The sequence below is a fragment of the Bufo bufo genome, chromosome 1 (genome assembly GCF_905171765.1).
Source record: "Bufo bufo chromosome 1, aBufBuf1.1, whole genome shotgun sequence".
Taxonomy (NCBI): domain Eukaryota; kingdom Metazoa; phylum Chordata; class Amphibia; order Anura; family Bufonidae; genus Bufo; species Bufo bufo.
Window position 1 is genome coordinate 485,401,189 of NC_053389.1, and position 19,289 is coordinate 485,420,477.

Below are 19,289 nucleotides of genomic sequence, written 5' to 3' on the forward strand. Positions count from 1 at the left end.
CTTTTGGTGTTGCTGAGCTCACTGGTGCTTTCCTTCTTTTTAAGAATGTTCCAAACAGTTGTTTTGGCCACGCCTAATGTTTTTTCTATCTCTCTGATGGGTTTGTTGTGTTTTTTCAGCCTAATGATGGCTTGCTTCACTGATAGTGACAGCTCTTTGGATCTCATCTTAAGAGTTGACAGCAACAGATTCCAAATGCAAATAGCACACTTGAAATTAACTCTGGACCTTTTATCTGCTCATTGTAATTTAGATAATGAGGGAATAACACACACCTGGCCATGGAACAGCTGAGAAGCCAATTGTCCCATTACTTTTGGTCCCTTAACAAATGGGAGGCACATATGCAAACTGTTGTAATTCCTACACCGTTCACCTGATTTGGATGTAAATACATCAAATAAAGCTGACAGTCTGCAGTTAAAGCACATCTTGTTTGTTTAATTTCAAATCCATTGTGGTGGTGTATAGAGCCAAAAATGTTAGAATTGTGTCGATGTCCCAATATTTATGGACCTGACAGTAAATATATATATATATATATATATATATATATATATACATAAAAACATTCATTTATACATTTACTATGTGAATTTTTTATCTAGTTACAGTTGCAAGAAAAAGTATGTGAACCCTTTGGAATTATAGGGATTTCTGCACAAATTAGTCATAAAATGTTATCTGATCTTCATCTAAGTAACAACAATAGACAATCACAGTCTGCTTAAACTAATAACACAAAGAATTAAATGTTACCATGTTTTTATTGAACACACCATGTAAACATTCACAGTGTAGGTGGAAAAAGTATGTGAACCCTTGTATTTAATAACTGGTTGAACCTCCTTTGGCAGCAATAACTTCAACCAAATGTTTCCTGTAGTTGCAGATCAGACGTGCACAACGGTGAGGAGTAATTCTTGACCATTCCTCTTTACAGAACTGTTTCAGTTCAGCAATATTCTTGGGATATCTGGTGTGAATCGCTTTCTTTAGGTCATGCCACAGCATCTCAATCGGGCTGAGTTCAGGACTCTGACTGGGCCACTCCAAAGGGGGTATTTTCTTCTGTTTAAGCCATTCTGTTGTTGATTTACTACTAGCTTTGGGTTGTTGTCCTGTTACAACACTCATCTTCTGTTGAGCTTCAGCTGGTGGACAGAAGAATTTCAGAGAATTTTATTTAGTCTAAAGTTCTATGTTTATATGCATTTATGTGTTTTTTCACCAACACGCACTTATTATTTTAACCACATACAGTATGTGGGATTCCGATACACGGTAAATCCACATGTTTAGATTCCTATATACTATCTAATATATAAAGAATTGACTTTTTAACCTATAGCCCCCCCCCCCCCTCAGTGTCTTCCAGTGTCACATATAGTATGAGTAATTTCAATGGCCTTTTTTTTTTTCATATATATGAACTTTCTACCAATTTTTAGAAATTATCGCACCTATTTATTTATGTCTGATCAACTATTAATTTATTCTTATCTGATTGCTCTCTTGTGAACATTAAGAATATATGTTATACCAATAGGCCATATATACTATGGGTACCATTATACCAACAATGTCCCATAGTTTTGCTCCCTCCTAATCCCCAGATACATGTGTCCCCTTCCCGCAATTGTATATATTTATTCTATATTTATGTATATTTATTCTTTCCCATGTAGTATTCTCCCTTCATCCCAATAATTTCTCCATCCCTTAAAATAAATCCCCCCTCATTAAGTGGTTCCCCCCTACAACCATTTCTTCTATCAAGTCCGCTATATTCCCAATTTTTAACAAAAAACGATACACCAACACGTGACCTATTACGTGACCCCCCCTAGCTGTGGTCGCAAGCGCTTCCCTGCACTCCAATACCAAACCGTAAGTCCATGACCTATTTGCATTTTATCGAGGCGTTCCACCACGAGCACACTGGAAGTGCGCTCCAGCATCTAACTGGAAGTCCGGTACGCATCTGCGTTCTACAGATGCGTTCCACCACGAGCGGGGCCGCTCGTTACAATAATTAAGATGTTCACGCTATGCATTTTTTTATCTCCTGCTCCCCTAGGAAGACTAGGGACCGTATTACATCATATTATTTTAATATTACAACAGCACCAGCCCCTCTGGAATAAGATATTTGTGTCCAAAATATGCGCTCCATCCTGGAATGCACACTTCCGGTTTTCACACAGGAAGTGACGTCCCTCTCAGCTTAAGGCCTCTTTCACACTACAGTATGTCGATTTCAGTGTTTTGCGTTCCGTTTTTCACTGATCCGTTTTTCAGTTTTATTGTTTCCGTTGTGTTTCCGTTTCGGTTCCGTTTTTCCGTTCCGTTTTTCCGTATGGCATATACAGTATACAGTAATTACATAGAGAAAATTGGGCTGGGCGTAACATTTTTAATAGATGGTTCCGCAAAAAATGGAACGGATACGGAAGACATACGAATGCATTTCCGTATGTGTTCTGTTGTTATTGTGGACCCATTGACTTTAATGGAGCCACGGAACGTGATTTGCGGCCAAATATAGGGCATGTTCTATCTTTCAACGGAACGGAAAAACGGAAATATGGAAACGGAATGCATACGAAGTACATTCCGTTTTTTTGCGGAACCATTGAAATGAAAGGTTCTGTATACGGACCGTATACGGAACGCAAAAAACGGCCCGCAAAACGAAAAAAAAAAAACGGTAGTGTGAAAGAGGCCTAACTCCAGCACATGGTCTTGTTAAATTCAGCATATAAGGCCTACTGGTAAGCCAAATCAATATGACTTTTTTTGCTGTCTGTACACTTACTTTTACTGCTCCTGAAGAAGGGGTTATATATTGAAAAAAACACGAAACGCGTTGAGCTCATCTGTGATATGAATTTTAAAAATAAAAATAAAAAATAAAAATAAAAAGGAAAACTCCAGAAGTACTGGTTACTGCCGTGTTTTTTGTCCTACAATACTACAAACGATCCTGGCTGGGAAGGCAGCGTCCTTGGGTGTCTGGAGCTTCATCCCATTGACCTCCTCCTCAGTGAAGTAAAATTTTTTGATTTTATTTTGATTCCTGATTTTATTGGATTTTATTTCAACAGAAAGAGTTTCACTAAATCAATTCCAGCCCCATAAAGGTCATTTGCTAAATCAATTTACATTACATTATAGTCCCTCTTCTAGGAATCACGCTAGGTTTGGTGCCATTTTGTTTATTGTCCTTTTTTCCTATTTATCTTCCTACAATACACCACACAGGCATGACCCCCTCTTGCCACTGTTTCTAGGGCTACCACCAGGACAGTGTTTTGCTTTGTTTGGGGATCCAAAATGTACAGAGTGAATCAAGCCATCATATACAAAGAGCCTTATAAGAGCAGGAAGGGCATTCTGGACCAGCCCACCTTACTGTGGATCGCTTTTGTTTGTGACAGCGTTCGCCAGACTCTGAGAACTGCAAACGGCTCTGCTGGCAAGCCCATGTCTCGCTTCTTCCTCCTGCACCTGTGGAGGGGTCTAGGCTGAGACAAGTGGGACAGCTCCATCCCTTGCTAATGGCATACTCCCTGGTATTACGGAGATGTCGTCAGGTTTGTGAGGGAACATCAACTGGAGGGCCTCAATCCCGACTTGTGGAAACTCAAGGCGATCCACAAGCTAATCAGAGTAAAGGACTGGGTGGAGTCAATCCCAGGGCTCCCTGATGACACTGTAGAGACAGTATGGACTAATGTGTCTTAAGACAGGCTAACCAACGGGCACAAGGACTTGTCATGGATGGCCATTTAGGGAGGCTTGCCTATCCGGTCATTCATGCACGCCCGCAACCTGTGCAAAACCCGCTACTGTCCCAGGTGCCATTTCATGGGGGAAACATCTTATCAGGGAGTGCCCCTTTGCGCCGCTTGCGCAGGGCCTGTTGGATGCCTTGAAGCATGAAGTACCCAGAAACAGCCTGCAACACATCTTGGTGTTGTACGGACTATTTCCTGGGATTCATACTGTTGATGACTTCTAGAAGGCCTGTCGCCTTATGAATCATTTTAAGGACACCATATGTCTTGGCAGGAACCGGCCTATCCTCAGAAGGGAGAGCATGACCGTCCTTGACTGCCGCAGACTTATCCACAGCCTGTTGCGGGATTACAACATCTTTGACGTCGACAACTAAGAAGAGGACTAAACCCCTCTCCTTTCCCCTCTCCCCCCCCCCCGTTTGTGGATGTCCTTTCAATAAAGCTTCAGGCATGTGATTTCCTCTCCCTACCCCCTCCTTCCCATCCCCCGCCCCTCATCACTGTCTAAATGCTTTGTTGGAAGGTTTGTGTTAATTTGTGATTGAATAGGAACGCTAGTATAGCATGCATTGTGATGCATAGTGTAGGTTAGCCTGTGCTTTACATAACAATACTATGCTAGGATTTTAAGTATTTATTTAGTGCTGCCTCGTGGCCTGCGCTGCATCACAGTACTAAGTATGCATGTTTGATGATTTGATTGTAATAAAGGTGTTTTCAATAAAAAATCTGTCACTTGATTATGTTGCCCTTAATTAGGACACCATAAAACTGGCGACGGATTCCCTTTATTAAAAGACAATTGAAGCCAGACCCTATGTAACTGACCCTGATGATCTGATGCAGGAAAAAGAAATAAAAAGAGGAAAAATGTGTTAAAACATTGACAACATTGAAAAGACTGATTTATCATATGTTGTGAAAAAGAATGTAAATGATTTAGCGTCACTGTGTAAACTTCTCTATCTTCTCTAACAGCGACTATCAATACTGTTAACATATACGTCTTTTATCCAGTTATCTTTAGCAGTTTGTTTAATCATCCCCTAAACTAAGCTATGTGGAATAGAGGTAACCCAATTTTGTTCATTCGGTTTATACAGTTTCAAAAATATGCGAACACTAACAATGGTTAGTTGCGCCACAATCTGCAACTTCTCCCTGCTCACACCAGGTTGTAAAAAGTGGGCGTGGGGGGTGTAGGAGGCGGGCGGCAGGCTCGTCTCATTAACCATTTTCTACGTCTGTTCTACGTTTGACGCAACTTTTTAGTAAACAACACATAAATGAGTGATAATCCTAGTATAATCTGACATTCTCATCCATAAAATTTAAACTTACGAGGCATTGGTGAATAGCCACAAAAGTAGCAAATACCGGCAAAAGTCTTAAAAACGCACTTTGTGATTTTTTTGTATGAAAAACCAGGCACATCTGGCTTCTTTTTTTTTTTTTTATTTACATTTTTTATTATTTTTCAACAAGAAAAACAAGGGGTTACATGGTGTCAAGGTATAGGCATGCAAGCCTATGCAGCTACAGAGAGTAGAGAGATAAATTACTATGCGATTGAGCAAATGGTACAACAAGGATCCAAGTTATGCATTCTGGACATTTTGACACGTCACATAGACATTACATAGACATGAAAGGCAATGTTATGGAAGAGACTTAAGCATTGCAGGAAGAATAAATTCTACTGGGAAAGAAGATCTGTAGTTTAAGGGCCAGTAGACAAGAGGTAGAGCTTTCATCCCTCTAGTGTGGGTTTCTGAAATTCATCCAGGGGAACCATTTTTTGAGAAATATGTCGTGGGATCGCATTTCCCAAGAGGAGAGTTCTTCAAACCTATGGATTTGGTCAATTTTTTGGATCCAATCATCCATGGTAGGAACTTGAGTTTGAAGCTAATGCTTGGGAAGCAAAAGGCGGGCAGCCATTAACATTTGCATAAAAATGTATGGTGGTTTTACCTTCTGATCTTCAGTAGGGAGGGATAGAAGAGCGAGCTGTGGAGAAGGTGGTATAGAGGACCCACAAATCTTATTTGATGTAGCAAAAATCTCCACCCACCATCTGTGTATGTTGGGACAAGTCCACCAGATGTGAAAGAAAGTTCCTTTTTCCCCACAGTGCCTCCAGCACGCGTCCGAAGCGGATTCAGAGTAAAGTGATGTTTTGTCGGGCGTGTTGTACCATCTGGTAAGGATCTTATAACAGTTTTCCTGGATTCGAACGCAGCGTGAGGCACCGTGGGGATAGCTAAGGAGACCGGGTAGACTATCAAACGAGAAGACTGTATTAAGGTCTTTCTCCCAGCTACTCACGAATGAAGGTTTGGCAAGCATAGGCGGCAAGCGTAACTTACTATAAATTAGTGATATTAATTTCCTAGGCGTGGATTGGAGTGAGATAATTGACTCAAGCCAAACTATGGGTCGTGTTAAGTCTCCAATATTAATATGTTGTTTCAAGTAAGCTCTTAGATATGCTATGGTAAAGATATCACATGGGTGCGGGTTTAAGATAGTATTTATTGCTTGGGGATCTATCCATTCACCCGAAGGAAGAGCCAGAGTGTTAATGTATATAGGTGAAGACTTTAGTGCTTGGGAGGTTGCGGATTTTAATGGTAAGGGGGCTGTGTCAATTATATCCTTCACCATCAGGAGGGGGGAGGGGTATGGTATAGCGCAGTGTGAGGAAGAGAACCATTTCCAAGCCTCTAGTGTAGCTTTTATTATTGGGTAATGGGAGAATTGTCCTGGGAAAACTGTTTGATGGCCAAGCAGCAGTGCTTTAGGGGACTTCTTCAAGATATCCAACTCCATTTCCACTAAAAGGGAGGGCATTGAGGAGCGCAACCAGGCAACTACTCGGGTCAGGAGGATAGCCCTACCATAAATTTCAGGATTAGGCAGCCCTATCCCCCCCACATGTCTAGGCTTGGTGAGTAAGGAGAATGGAAGTCTCGCTCTCTTACCATTCCAGATAAATGTCCTGAATTTTTTTTAAATTTGATCGTAATATTGTTTGGGGACTGGGACAGGTAATACCCGTTGTAGGTAGGTAAGACGAGGGAGGATCAGGGAGGTAAGGAGATTTTTGCGTCCGAACCAAGAGAGGGTTGGGTTAGATCTAGCTAAATTATCTATGGCCTCAAAGATGGACTTCCTGAGAGGAATATAGTTAAGGGAAAAGAGATCGTGTATATTTGTACTCAGTTTGACCCCGAGGTATGTGATTGTTGTCGAGGACCAGTTAAATGGCGAATCTGTCATCAGAAGATTCTTTGTGGAATTGGGAATTCCCGTACAAAGTACCAGGGATTTGGCAGCGTTTATTTTAAAGTCTGAGGCTAAGCTAAAACAATTAAGGTGACTTTGAATCCGTGGTAGGGAGATTTTGGGGTTAGTTGTCATCATTAGGACATCGTCGGCGAAAGCTGCAACTTTTTGTTCCCTGCCTCCCAAACATAGACCTGAAATCTCCCCGTCAAGTCTTATGTTAGCAAGAAGGGGTTCTAGTGCTAGAATGAAAAGGAGGGGTGAAAGGGGGCAGCCCTGTCTAGTCCCATTACTTATTGGGAATGGGACAGATAGGTTTCCATTAACTTGCACTCTTGCTGACGCCTGCTCATACATGGCAAAAGTTGCCTGTACAAAGGGATCAGGAAGGCCAAACCTCACCAGAGTATATTTTAAATATTGCCAGTTTACCCTATCGAATGCTTTCTCCGCATCCGTACTAAGGAGAAGCAATGGGGAAGAAAGTCTTTTGGCATGGCAGAGGGTATTAATTACCCTGGCCGTGTTATCTTTGCCCTCTCTGGTGCGGATAAAGCCAACCTGATCCCCGTGTATGAGGGAGGGAAGAAGAATAGCTAGTCTATTGGCTAACATTTTGGCCAGGAGTTTGAGGTCTATGTTTAGGAGGGATATGGGTCTATAGTTAGAGCATTGTTTGGGGTCCTTCCCTTCTTTTGGTATAAGGGAGATATGTGCCGTGGTCATGTCTCTGGAAAGGGGGTGGCCCGACAGTGATTGATTGCAGACTTCTAGGAGATAGGGGAGGAGTATTTTCCGAAAGGTTTTATAGTATGATAAAGGAAGACCGTCTGGGCCAGGGCTCTTTCCTGATGGTGTTTGTGACAAGGCATTTTTAAGTTCTGTGATGGTAAAAGGAGCTTCCAGTTTTGATTTTTGATCAGGGGAAAGACAGGGTATCCCAGAAGAGTCCAGGACGTTTTCTATACACATCTGGCTTCTTAAATGAGCCTCTTAGTTTGTAAATAATAATATTATTCCTATGATGAGATCCCATGTTTTGGCTATAGCACATAAAAGGCTTAATATTATAAAATAAGTGCAAAACACCATATATACCCTATGTTTCCAAATTATTTCTATTTGATAACAGTTTGAAGAGAGGTATAAACCAATTTTCCCATAAAGGTGTAAAGCTCAAAACATACAATCCATCTTTACATTTAAGCCAGATTCTGTTATGTAATTTTTTTTTAAAGCCTGAAGAGCGTGCTTTCTACACCCATGCATCAAAATCATGCAGAGTGCCACACAAAAATGTGCATAAGGTTACAGTCTAACGCAGGCCCTCTCCATAAGAGAAGGGCCCCCTATAAATCTTTCCCAGTCCTTCCAGGCCAGAAGGCTCCTGCAAGGGACCGAGACAAAAAGGAAACTCCCAACCGAAGCCAAGAGTACACCGTGGCAACCCTCAACCAAAGCCGGTAGTGTGCCCTGGCAACCCTCAGCCGAAGCAGAGGGTACGCCAAATTTGTGCTCCTGCCTTCACCTAGGCTGCCACCCAGGGTGTCGGCATGGAGTTCGAATACTAGGTCATTGCTCTCCCCAGAGGGAGAGCCCAAGGGGTTTTGCAGGGGGGTGACGAACCGGGATGGCCACACACCATCCCCCGGGACCTCTATTGGGGTACCCGTAAGGGTGACAAACAAAAGTAGAAAGTGAACACACAGTGAACAAAAAGCATAATAGATTCTGTTATATAGATAATATACCTGTGAAGGTCATTTTGAGAATAGCTCTGCTTCCCAGACCTGCAACATGTTATCCCGTACTTCAAAGCATCATATTTATTAACGCAATCCTTGTGGTCTTGGTAAGCAAGAGGAGATTCCATATCTTTCACATCAGGTTTCTGCCATCTTTTGAACATATACAAAAAACGTATACTTTAACATATGCCTCAGTGGCATCCGTCATTATAGAAGTCTATTGTAAAAAAATGTATATATTAACGTAAATGTATTTTTTTCACTCCATTTTGCAGAATAGAAAAGTGTGGGGTGCAACACTTTTGCATCTTTTTTTTTTTTTTCCCAATGTGTATGTCCTGAAGATTTTGAAAATGTGTCCCCAACTTATTGATTACCTAGGTAACAGGAATACAATCTAAAGTTAAGATTGTCCACTATTATTAAATATATTGCTATTCTATGACATGTTTTGAGCAGTAATTTTTATAAAAAAAACACCCTTACATATACTGCATACAAACTATATGTTTATGTAAACTAGATTATACAAGCATATCTACTGGCACCCATCTGTAGAGCTGTATTGAGTTTTTGTACCTCATCAGTATTACTAAGTGCAAGAGCCTCAAAACAGCTGTCTACAGATATGTTTCACTTGTTTGGCTGATGTTATGATCTAATTTTGCATACTTTTTCCCATGGAGCATTTCCTAAAAAATAAGTCACCTTACACCAATATGTAGCTTCAATGAAAACAGTACTCCCTTAGCCAAAATTATTAATTTAGGTTACGTAGCTTAATCTGATGCTACATTAAGAGTTTTACTATCAAGCAACATGTTTTGTGAAAGAGAAGACAAGTCATGAAAAAAAAATATAAAATTGATAATATTAACTAATAAAATCCATTATTTATTTTTAGGAAAAACAAAGGTTTTTGACAGATGTGTTGCATGAAGTGATGCTACTAGATGGATTGGCCAGTTCACATCCGGTTTCACAAGAAGTTCTAAAGGCTACTGATATTGATCGAGTTTTTGATTGGATTGCATATAAGAAGGTAAACATTAAAAAAGGAATTGCAGCAAAGTCACAGTTCATCTGAAGGCAGGCTGGAGAGCACGTTCACCCTAAGGCAGCACCAGATCAATGGTAAAACACAAAAGTCCAGCTCTATGAATCCATAAAATCAAAGACCTTTATTGGATCACCTGGGTCAGAATAACACAGGTAATCAATGTAGCCAACACATTTTGGATCTTACTTATGACAAGTCTATGTTGATGGACTACTTTATTCTGGCCCAGAACATCCAATAAAGGTCTTTGATTTAATGGATTCTTATAACTGGACTTTTTTTTTTAAATCTTATTAGAAAAAGAAGAATGGTTTATATTTACCTATGTTATTATGCCTAGAAAGTGGCATAAAATGCAGATTTACTTATCCTGTATAGAATGTAGACAGTGTGAATTAACACTACACAATCTAAAGATGCACCAAATTTTGGGAATGGCTAGACACTTTTGCTACTTGATAGACACTTGTTGTTGAATTACTTTACAACACAATTTTGTGCCAAAATTTTGGCACAATTTTGGAGCAAGTTGTCATACTCATAGTTATACTAAGCCATGTCCTTCTTTATGTTGTATTTACTTCATAAGTATGTCTAAACCAATGGGGTCCAGAAATGCACCATATTTTGACACATTTAATGTCACACTGTAGATGCAATCATATTAGTTAATGTAGATAATTGTGTTTAAAATGTATCAGTTATTGGATTGGGCCACTGTGCTTAAAAGTATGTCTTACATCTCACATGTATGAAATTGTCTCCCCAGCACTGTGTAAGGTCCCCTGCAACCCAATGATCTGCATTGTTAGCTGCAGTGCAATCACATAGACACCCCACACACACTTTTCTCACTTAAGGGCTTAGCCTTGTAAAAGTGTTCACTACCATTGATATTGATCTGTTTTGGTACAATTTCCTTACTGCAGCCAGTGGCATATACTTTGCTCTCATACACTCAGAAGTGATTGGCTATTGATAGGCATACATTTATAGCTTGTGCCCATTTTAATATCACAATTTCTGTTTAAGGATTTTGCATGATTTTTAAAACAAATTTATGCAATTTGGAAGTATCTTGAATGCTGCATCACATGGAACTAGTAAAAAAAAAAGGTTTCAATAATGGGTGCAGGTTAGAAATAAATGCATCAATTCTAAATGGATTGTATTTGTTACAAATTTCACCAAAAAGTCGTTGCAAAATGATTCAGATGTTTTTCATTTTGTTTCAGAATAATTGTGTAAAAACAGTGGCTAATGCCATTTTACTGTGACTATTGCCAGGGAAAATCATGAGGGAGTAAGAAGATGGAGGATCAAATGACCTCAGGAGCAAGTAGGGGAGAACTTGCCCTGATTGGCTCAGAGGCTGGCAGACAGCCTAACCAGCCAAATAAGAAGCAGAATTAAGGAAGGTCCTTTGCTGAAACATAGAATGCCATTCTGTTCAGTTTCTGACCTGGAAAGGTGTCTCGTGGCAGTGTCTAACAAAAAGCAATTGCAGACACCAGTCTAAGAATACAACAAGGAGAGAAAAGAGAGATATAAATGGGTAGATTTACTCAAATGGGATCACAGAAAGTATTGAGGGAGTCAAGGACTGGTCATCCAGCTGTGTGTTTAATACAGCTGCTGTTGGCAGCTAGTACTGCATTACTATACCTCTTACAAGAAAATAAACTTTTTTTTTTTGTATATGAGCAGCCAGCCAACTTAAAAAATAAAAAACAAACTCAAGTTTCTTAAGTTCATATGTTTTTTGCCAGCACCCCAATAGCATTCTCCTGCAAATGCTGAATAATTGCACTTTTGTCTTGTACTAAAAACCATTTCAGTGCATTATACCCATATTGGTAAACATATCAGATAACGTTCAGTTATAGAAAAAAAAACATTTTACAGCAATAATGCCATTATTATAGCCATTTTCTTAAACATTGCATATTTATGCAGGATAATGGGTAGTTATTACAAAAGCATTTTATATTAATAATGCCATTAGTATACCCATGTTGTTAAACACATTACATATTACTGCAAAATAACAGGTAATAATAGCAAAAGCATTTTATAGCAATAACTAGTGTTGGTCGAGCAACAAAGTGCTCGGGTGCTCGAGTAAAACACTTTGGCATGCTCGGGTGCTCTACCAAGCACCAGAGCACAATGGAAGTCAATGGGAGAACCCAAGCATTAAACCAGGCACCACCTGCTCTGAAGAGGGGAGGGTGTCTGGTTCACATTAAAAGGTCAGAAATTGATGGAAACACCACTGAAATGGTTCGGCAACAGCATGGGGAGGATGTCTGGATGCATCTTGGACTCCCAGGTCGCTGCTGGGAATGATGTTGTCCGAATAGTACGCCACTTTTACAGACTGACAATAATACGCACAAAACCAAAGATAAAATTGATTTTAGAGGAAAAATTGTTAGGAAACATTTGTTCCTGTATATTTACTTGTATATTAAGTGCAATCGCTGCCAAAAATTACAAGGAAGAGGCACTCCGATACAACCTGTATATGACATAAAGAAGGGCCTCATTCACATTGTGGTACAATTGTTCAGGTAGTGGGACTCCTACACTCATAAAGCCTATGCACTATGTGAAAGGGCTGGCAAAAATTACAAGGAACTGGCACTACTATACACCCTTTATTACACATAAAGGAGGGCATCATACACACCCTTGAACAATTATGATTGATGGCCTGCTGGTGACCCTCCAAAACTATTGGAGCAAGGGTCTGCTGATCTGACCATCTAAAACATTAGGGGTGAGGGCCTGCTGCTGAGCTGACCCTCTAAAACATTAGGGGCGAGGGCCTGCTGCTGATTTGACCATCTAAATATTAGGGGCGATGGCCTGCTGCTGATGTGACCATCTAAAACATTAGGGGCGAGTGCCTGCTGCTGATCTGACCATCTAAAACATTAAGGGGGATTGCCTGCTGCTGTTCTGACCTACTAAAACATTAGAAACGAGGGCCTGCTGCTTAGCTGACCCTCTAAAACATTAGGGGCGAGTGCCTGCTGCTGATCTGACCATCTAAAACATTAGGGGTGAGGGCCTGCTGCTGAGATGACCCTCTTAAACATTAGGGGCGAGGGCCTGTTGCTGATGTGTCTATCTAAAACACTATGGGTGAAGGTCTGCTGCTCATCTGACCATCTAAAACATTAGGGGTTAGGGTCTGCTGTAGAGCTAACCCTCTAAAACATTAGGGGCGAGTGCCTGCTGCTGATCTGACCTTCTAAAACACTAGGGGCTATGGCCTGCTGCTGAGATCACCCTCTAGAACATGAGGGGCGAGTGCCTACTGCTGATCTGACCTTCTAAAACATAAGGGGCGAGGGCTTGCTGCTGAGCTGACCCACTAAAACATTAGGGGTGCGTGCCTGCTGCTGATCTGACCATCTAAAATATTAGGGGCGAGGGCCTGCTGGTGACCCTCTAAAACATTAAGAACAAGGGCCTGCTGGTGACCCTCTAAAACATTAAGGGTGAGGGCCTGCTGGTGAGCCTCAAAAACATTATGGTTAAGGGGCCTGCTGGTGACCCTCCAAAACATTATGGGCGAGGGCCTGCTGATGACCCTCTAAAACATTATGGTTGAGGGCCTGCTGGTGACCCTCAAAAACATTATGGGCGAGGGCCTGCTGGTGACCCTCTAAAACATTATGGGTGAAGGCCTGCTGTTGAGCTGATCCTCTAAAATATTTGGAGCGAGGGCAGCCTAATAAGCATGTTGATATGATGGAGGAGGAGGAGGAGGACGAGAAAAGGGAGCAATATACCCTTTTTAGTGGTGGAAGGGGTGCATGGGAATACAGTGTATTCAATAGACCATAAAAACCACATTTAGAGTGCCTTTATGTTCAGCCGCTTTCCTCTGGTGGAGTAGAGAAGTCAGGGGCAATCCAGACCTTGTTTATTTTTATAAGAGTCAACCGGTCAGCATTTTTAGATGACTGTCGAATGCGCTTATCAGTTATTATGCCCCCAGCAGCACTAAATACACACTCTGACAAAACACTGGCGGCGGGGCAGGCCAGAACCTTTAAGGTTTAGAGCGCAAGTTCGTGCCACATGTCCAGCTTGGACACCCAATAGTTGAAAGGCACAGAGTAAGGAGAAAGGCACAGAGAAAGGCACACGTTCTCCTTCACAATCTTCCAAAATTTTTCCCTCCTTGTGACACTAGGCCGCACATCAGGTTGAGGGTGCTGGCAGGCTGTCAGAAAACTGTCCCAGGCCTTGGAGAGTGTTGCCCTGCCTCTGTTGGAACTGCTGTATGTTCCCCTTGTATCCCCTCCTTGGTTGCGCAAGGAACTACAGACTCTGCAGCCAGTGTTGTCAGCTGGAAATATTTTTAGCAATTTTTCCACAAGGACCTTCTGGTATTGCACCATTTTGCTTGTCCTCTCCACCTCTCCACCAAAATATGTACAACGCGAGGGTCACAGGAAAGGCAGCCTAACATAAAGTCGGTCATGTGTGCCAGAGTCCCAACAGACAAGACTTTGCTGAGGATGACTCTAAATCTCCTCATCCTCTTCCTCCTCTTCTACCCAGCCATGCTGAACAGATGAAATAAAACTTCCATGGGTACTAACCTCTGTAGCGGAGGCTATCGTCTCCTGCTCCACCTCCTCCTCCTCATCATCATCCAATTTGAGCTGAAAAGACGAACTGAGGGTGGTCTGGCTATCACTCTGTTTCCAGTCTTCCCTCATTTTCACCTCTTCCACATGCAAAGCGTCCATCTTAATTGTGAGCAGCAAGCTTTTGAGTAGACACAGAAGTGGGATAGTTACGCTGATAATAGCGTTATCGCCGCTAACCATCTGTGTTGATTCCTCAAAGTTGTGAAAAACCTCACAGAAGTCAGACATTAATGCCCACTACTGCCCTCTGCTGCTCACAAAGCCTGGCCAACATGTGGAACGTAGAGTTCCAGCACATGCTCACGTGGCACAACAGTCAGTGAGCTGGCAATTGCAAGCGCTGCTGCAACATTGCCAGACCGGCAGAAGCTGTCGATGACTTGTGGAAATGGGCGCACCTTCACCAATAGCTCAGGTAAATTGGGGTAGGTTTTGAGAAACCGCTGAACCACTAGGTTGAACACGTGGGCTAGGCATGGTATGTGTGTGAGCTTGCCGAGCTCCAAAGCCGCCACCAAGTTATGGCCATCAGACACAACTATGCCTGGTTGTAGGTTGAGTGCTGAGAGCCGCAGCTCAGTTTGGTTCCTTATCCCCTGCCACAGCTCTGCGGCGGTGTGCTGTTTGTCACCTAAGCAGATCAGTTTAAGGGTGGCCTGTTGCCATTTCCCCACTGCAGTGCTACACTGCTTCCAGCTACTGACTGATGTCTGACTGGTGCTGCAAGATGATAATTCAGAGGTGGAAGTGGAGGAGGAGGCAGAGGAGGAGAATGGGGGGTTGCAGCCACTAACGTAGGTGGTGGCGGAAACCCTGATGGAAGTAGGGCCCGCAATCCTTGACATCTGTAGCACCTGTGCCATCCCAGGGTACGACTCGCTCCAGGCCTCCACAACGATCATCCAGTGTGCCGTCAGGGAAATGTAGCGTCCCTGGCCAAAAGCACTTGTCCATGTGTCAGTCATTAAGTGGACCTTCCCAATAACTGTGTTGGTCAGGGCACAGGTGATGTTAAGGGACTCATGCTGGTGTAAGACTAGGACAGCACACCATGAAAAATATTGCCAGCTGGGGACAGAGTACTGCGGGACAGCCGCCTCCATCAGGCCGCGGAAAGCCTCCGTGTCCACAAGCCTAAATGGCAACATTTCCAGGGCCAGCAATTTTGAAAGATGCGCATTTAGTGCTATGGTCTGTGGATGGGTGGCTGGGTATTTGCACTTTCGTTCAAAAGGCCTGGGGTATAGAACATCTGTACTCTGCGCTGGGACACAGAAGTGGATGTGCTAGCTGATGGTGCTTGCGAAGGTCCAGATGCATGGCAGGAGGCATCCGGGCCTGCGTATTGGACAGCTGATTGGCCAGCACGTAACACAGGGGAAGAAGAGGCAGTGGTGTGACCCGCAGACATATATTGTGGACCCAGGAATTCGGCCCACCTATTAGGGTGCTTTGATGCTATGTGGTGGATCATGCTGGTAATGGTGAGGTTGTTAGTGTTCACGCCCCTGCTCTATTTGGTACGGCACAGGTTGCAAATGAAAATTATTTTTTAGTCGGCACTTTCTTTAAAAAAGCACCATACTGCGGAATACCTACCCCTTGGCAAGGGAGATTTTCGCAAGGGGGTGCTCCGTAGAACAGTTGCAGGTCTGTTTGGTGTGGCCTGCCTTCTCCCTTTTGCCACCCCACTGCCTCTTCCAGCCTGTTGCGGTGCTGCAGATCCCTCCCCCTCTGTACTGCTGTCTTTCCAGGTTGGGTCAGTGACTTCATCGTCCACCACCTCCTCTTCCACTTCCTCACTCTGGTCATCCTCCTAACTTGTTGACCAAACAACAACCTCAGTTATTGACAACTGTGTCTCATCCTCATCATCAACTTCTTGAGACACTAATTGTGGTTGACTTATTGGCAACTGTGTCTCATTATCATCATCCACCTCGTGAAGCACTAATTGCTGTTCCCCACTGTCATCTTCTTGTGACTGTGGATGCTCAAGTGTTTGGGAATGAGGGCACAAGTTCTCCTCATGTTCCTCTTCAAGTGGCCTTGGCGACAGGACCAAATCAATGAATGATTGCACGGCCACTTCCCCCTCCCTTACTGCTCGCCTTGCGCACATTAAATGACATTTAGGTTGCACAAACGTTATACACGAGGTTTAGCGCAAGTAATGTCGCTTTCACTACCGCCTAATAAAAAATTACACTGAATGAATGTCACTGATATTTAGGATGCACAAACGTTATACACGAGGTATAGCGCAAGTAATGTCGCTGTCACTACCGGCTAATAAAAAATCACACTGAATTAATGTCACTGATAATTAGGATGCTCAAACGTTATACAGGAGGTATAGCGCAAGTAATTTTGCTGTCACCAGCATCTAATGAAAATTACACTGATTTAATGTCACTGATATTTAGGATGGGCAAATGTTATACAGGAGATGTAGTGCAGGTAATGTCACTGCCACCTGCAGCAATAAAATTAGACTGAATGTCACTGATATTTCGGATGCGCAAACGTTATACAGGAGATGTAGCGCAGGTAATGTAACTGTCCGCAGCGGACATCGTCTACGGAAAAAGTACACTGGATGTCACAGATATTTTTAGGCTGCGCACACGTTAGACAGGAGATGTAGCACAGATAATGTTGCTGTCTGCAGCGGCCAAACAATTGCAAGCTATTTAGCGCAGATTGCTGCCAGATACAACTATAGACCTTAAAAGGACTTTGGGATCTCTAACAATTCCACGCAATTTAGCGCAGGTTGTGCTAATAATTATATTGCTGCCAGATACATCAATAGTCCTTAAAAGGACTTTTGGGTCTCTAACAATTCCATGCAACTTAGTGCAGGTTGCGCTAATAATTATATTGCTACCAGATACAACAATAGTCCATAAAAGGACTTTTGGGTCTCTAACAAGTTTTTTTAATAAAACTATTAGTATTTCACTCCCTACACTATCTCTCCCTTCTTCAGAACAACTCTCCCTGAATAAGACTGAGCCGAACACGTGTCATCGGGTGCTATATAGAACCGGATGATGCGTTCCGGCCAGCCAATCATTGTAATGCCAGTAGCCAACATGGCTATGGCATTACTGTGAATGGCAGTACTTACCTGCACGTTTATTGGCTGCATAGCAGGCAACAAACGTGCGGGGAGGAGACTCAAGCATCGCGCTCGAGCACACGTGGTGTTGGGCCGAACACTGCGATGTGCCAAGCATAGCGATGCTCGCCCAACACTAGCAATAACGCCAATTGTTATATCTGTTGTGAAACAGTGATAGGTTTTGTCTGGGCTGCATGTGCTGCTGGGCTGATTTACAGCCAGATGAGGTCAAATACCGGACCGGATTTTAAATGCCGGTACGGGCTTTGGCAACACCTGTCTGTCTTTAAAAAGACAGCTGGGCTCAGAAGCCATGTCTCTCTGTTGGGATCTGGGAGCCTTGTGTCTGGATGAAGGCTTGCTACCTGTTTAGCGTGAAAACAGGTTGGTGCTGCTATCAGCAAGCACTCTTTGAGGCAGAATTGCCGCATGGTGTGAATTACCACCAACACCGCAACGTGACTTTTTGTTTGAATATGCTTGTGTTGTCACTTGCCTAAAGTGTGAATAAAACACTGAACTGTTTGATCCAAAGAACTTGTGGTTGCCTCTATACTGCATCCGCTAATCCAGTCTACCAGAGTGAGTCTTTACACTGTGTAATTAAGCGTGTACAATATTACTACAATATAATGTGTAGTTAGAACAAAAGCATTTTACTGCAATTACGTCATTATTATACTTGTGTTATTAACCCCACCTAAGATAATCGCCCAAAAACTGAGGCGGTACCTCAGATGAACACAGTAAAAAAGTGTAATAGCAAGTGATAAAAAATTCAAATTGTCATCTCATCCCAAAAAAAATGAGCCCCTGTACAAGACAGTCGCCCAAAAAATAATGTGGAGACACAAAAAAATCCTTTTTTTCAAAAATGCTTTGTTATGTAGAACTAAAACAACCAAAATAAGTAGTCATATTTAGTATTGTCGCGTCCCTAACAACCTGCTCTATAAAATACCACATGATCTAACCTGTCAGATGAATATTGTAAATAAAAAAAATTAAAAAACGGGGCCAAAACAGCTATTTCTTGTTACCTTGCCTCACAAAAAGTGTAATATAGAGCAACCAAAAATCATATGTACTCTAAAATAGTACCACCAAAACTGCCAACTTATCCTGTAGTTTCCAAAATGGGGTCACTTTTTGGGGAGTTTCTACTCTATGGGTGCATCAGGGGCGCTTCAAATGGGACATGATGTCAAACAACCAGTCCAGCAAAATCTGCCTTCCAAAAACCGTATGGCATTCCTTTCCTTCTGCGCAATGCCGTGTGCCCATACAGCAGTTTACGACCACCTATGAGGTGTTTCTGTAAACTACAGAATCAGGGTCATAAATATTGAGTTTAGTTTGGCTGTTAACCCTTGCTTTGTAACTGGAAAAAATTGATTAAAATGGAAAATCTGCCAAAAAAGTGAAATTCTGAAATTTCATCTCTATTTTCTATTAATTCTTGTGGAACACCTAAATAGTTAACAAAGTTTGTAAAATAAGTTTTGAATACTTTGAGGGGTGTAGTTTGTAAAATGGGGTCATTTTTGGGTGGTTTCTATTATGTAAGGCTCACAAAGTGACTTCAGACCG

The 19,289-nt window shown here is 42.3% G+C and overlaps 1 protein-coding gene across 1 annotated transcript in view; it reads left to right on the forward strand.

Moving 5' to 3' along the window:
• Window positions 1-19,289, forward strand: part of TRHDE (thyrotropin releasing hormone degrading enzyme) — a 1,599,235-nt gene that overhangs the window by 788,763 nt on the left and 791,183 nt on the right. The window contains exon 6 of the mRNA XM_040410016.1: window positions 9,744-9,881. Coding sequence (XP_040265950.1) covers window positions 9,744-9,881 — 138 coding nt within the window. The remainder of the gene's footprint in view (window positions 1-9,743; window positions 9,882-19,289) is intronic.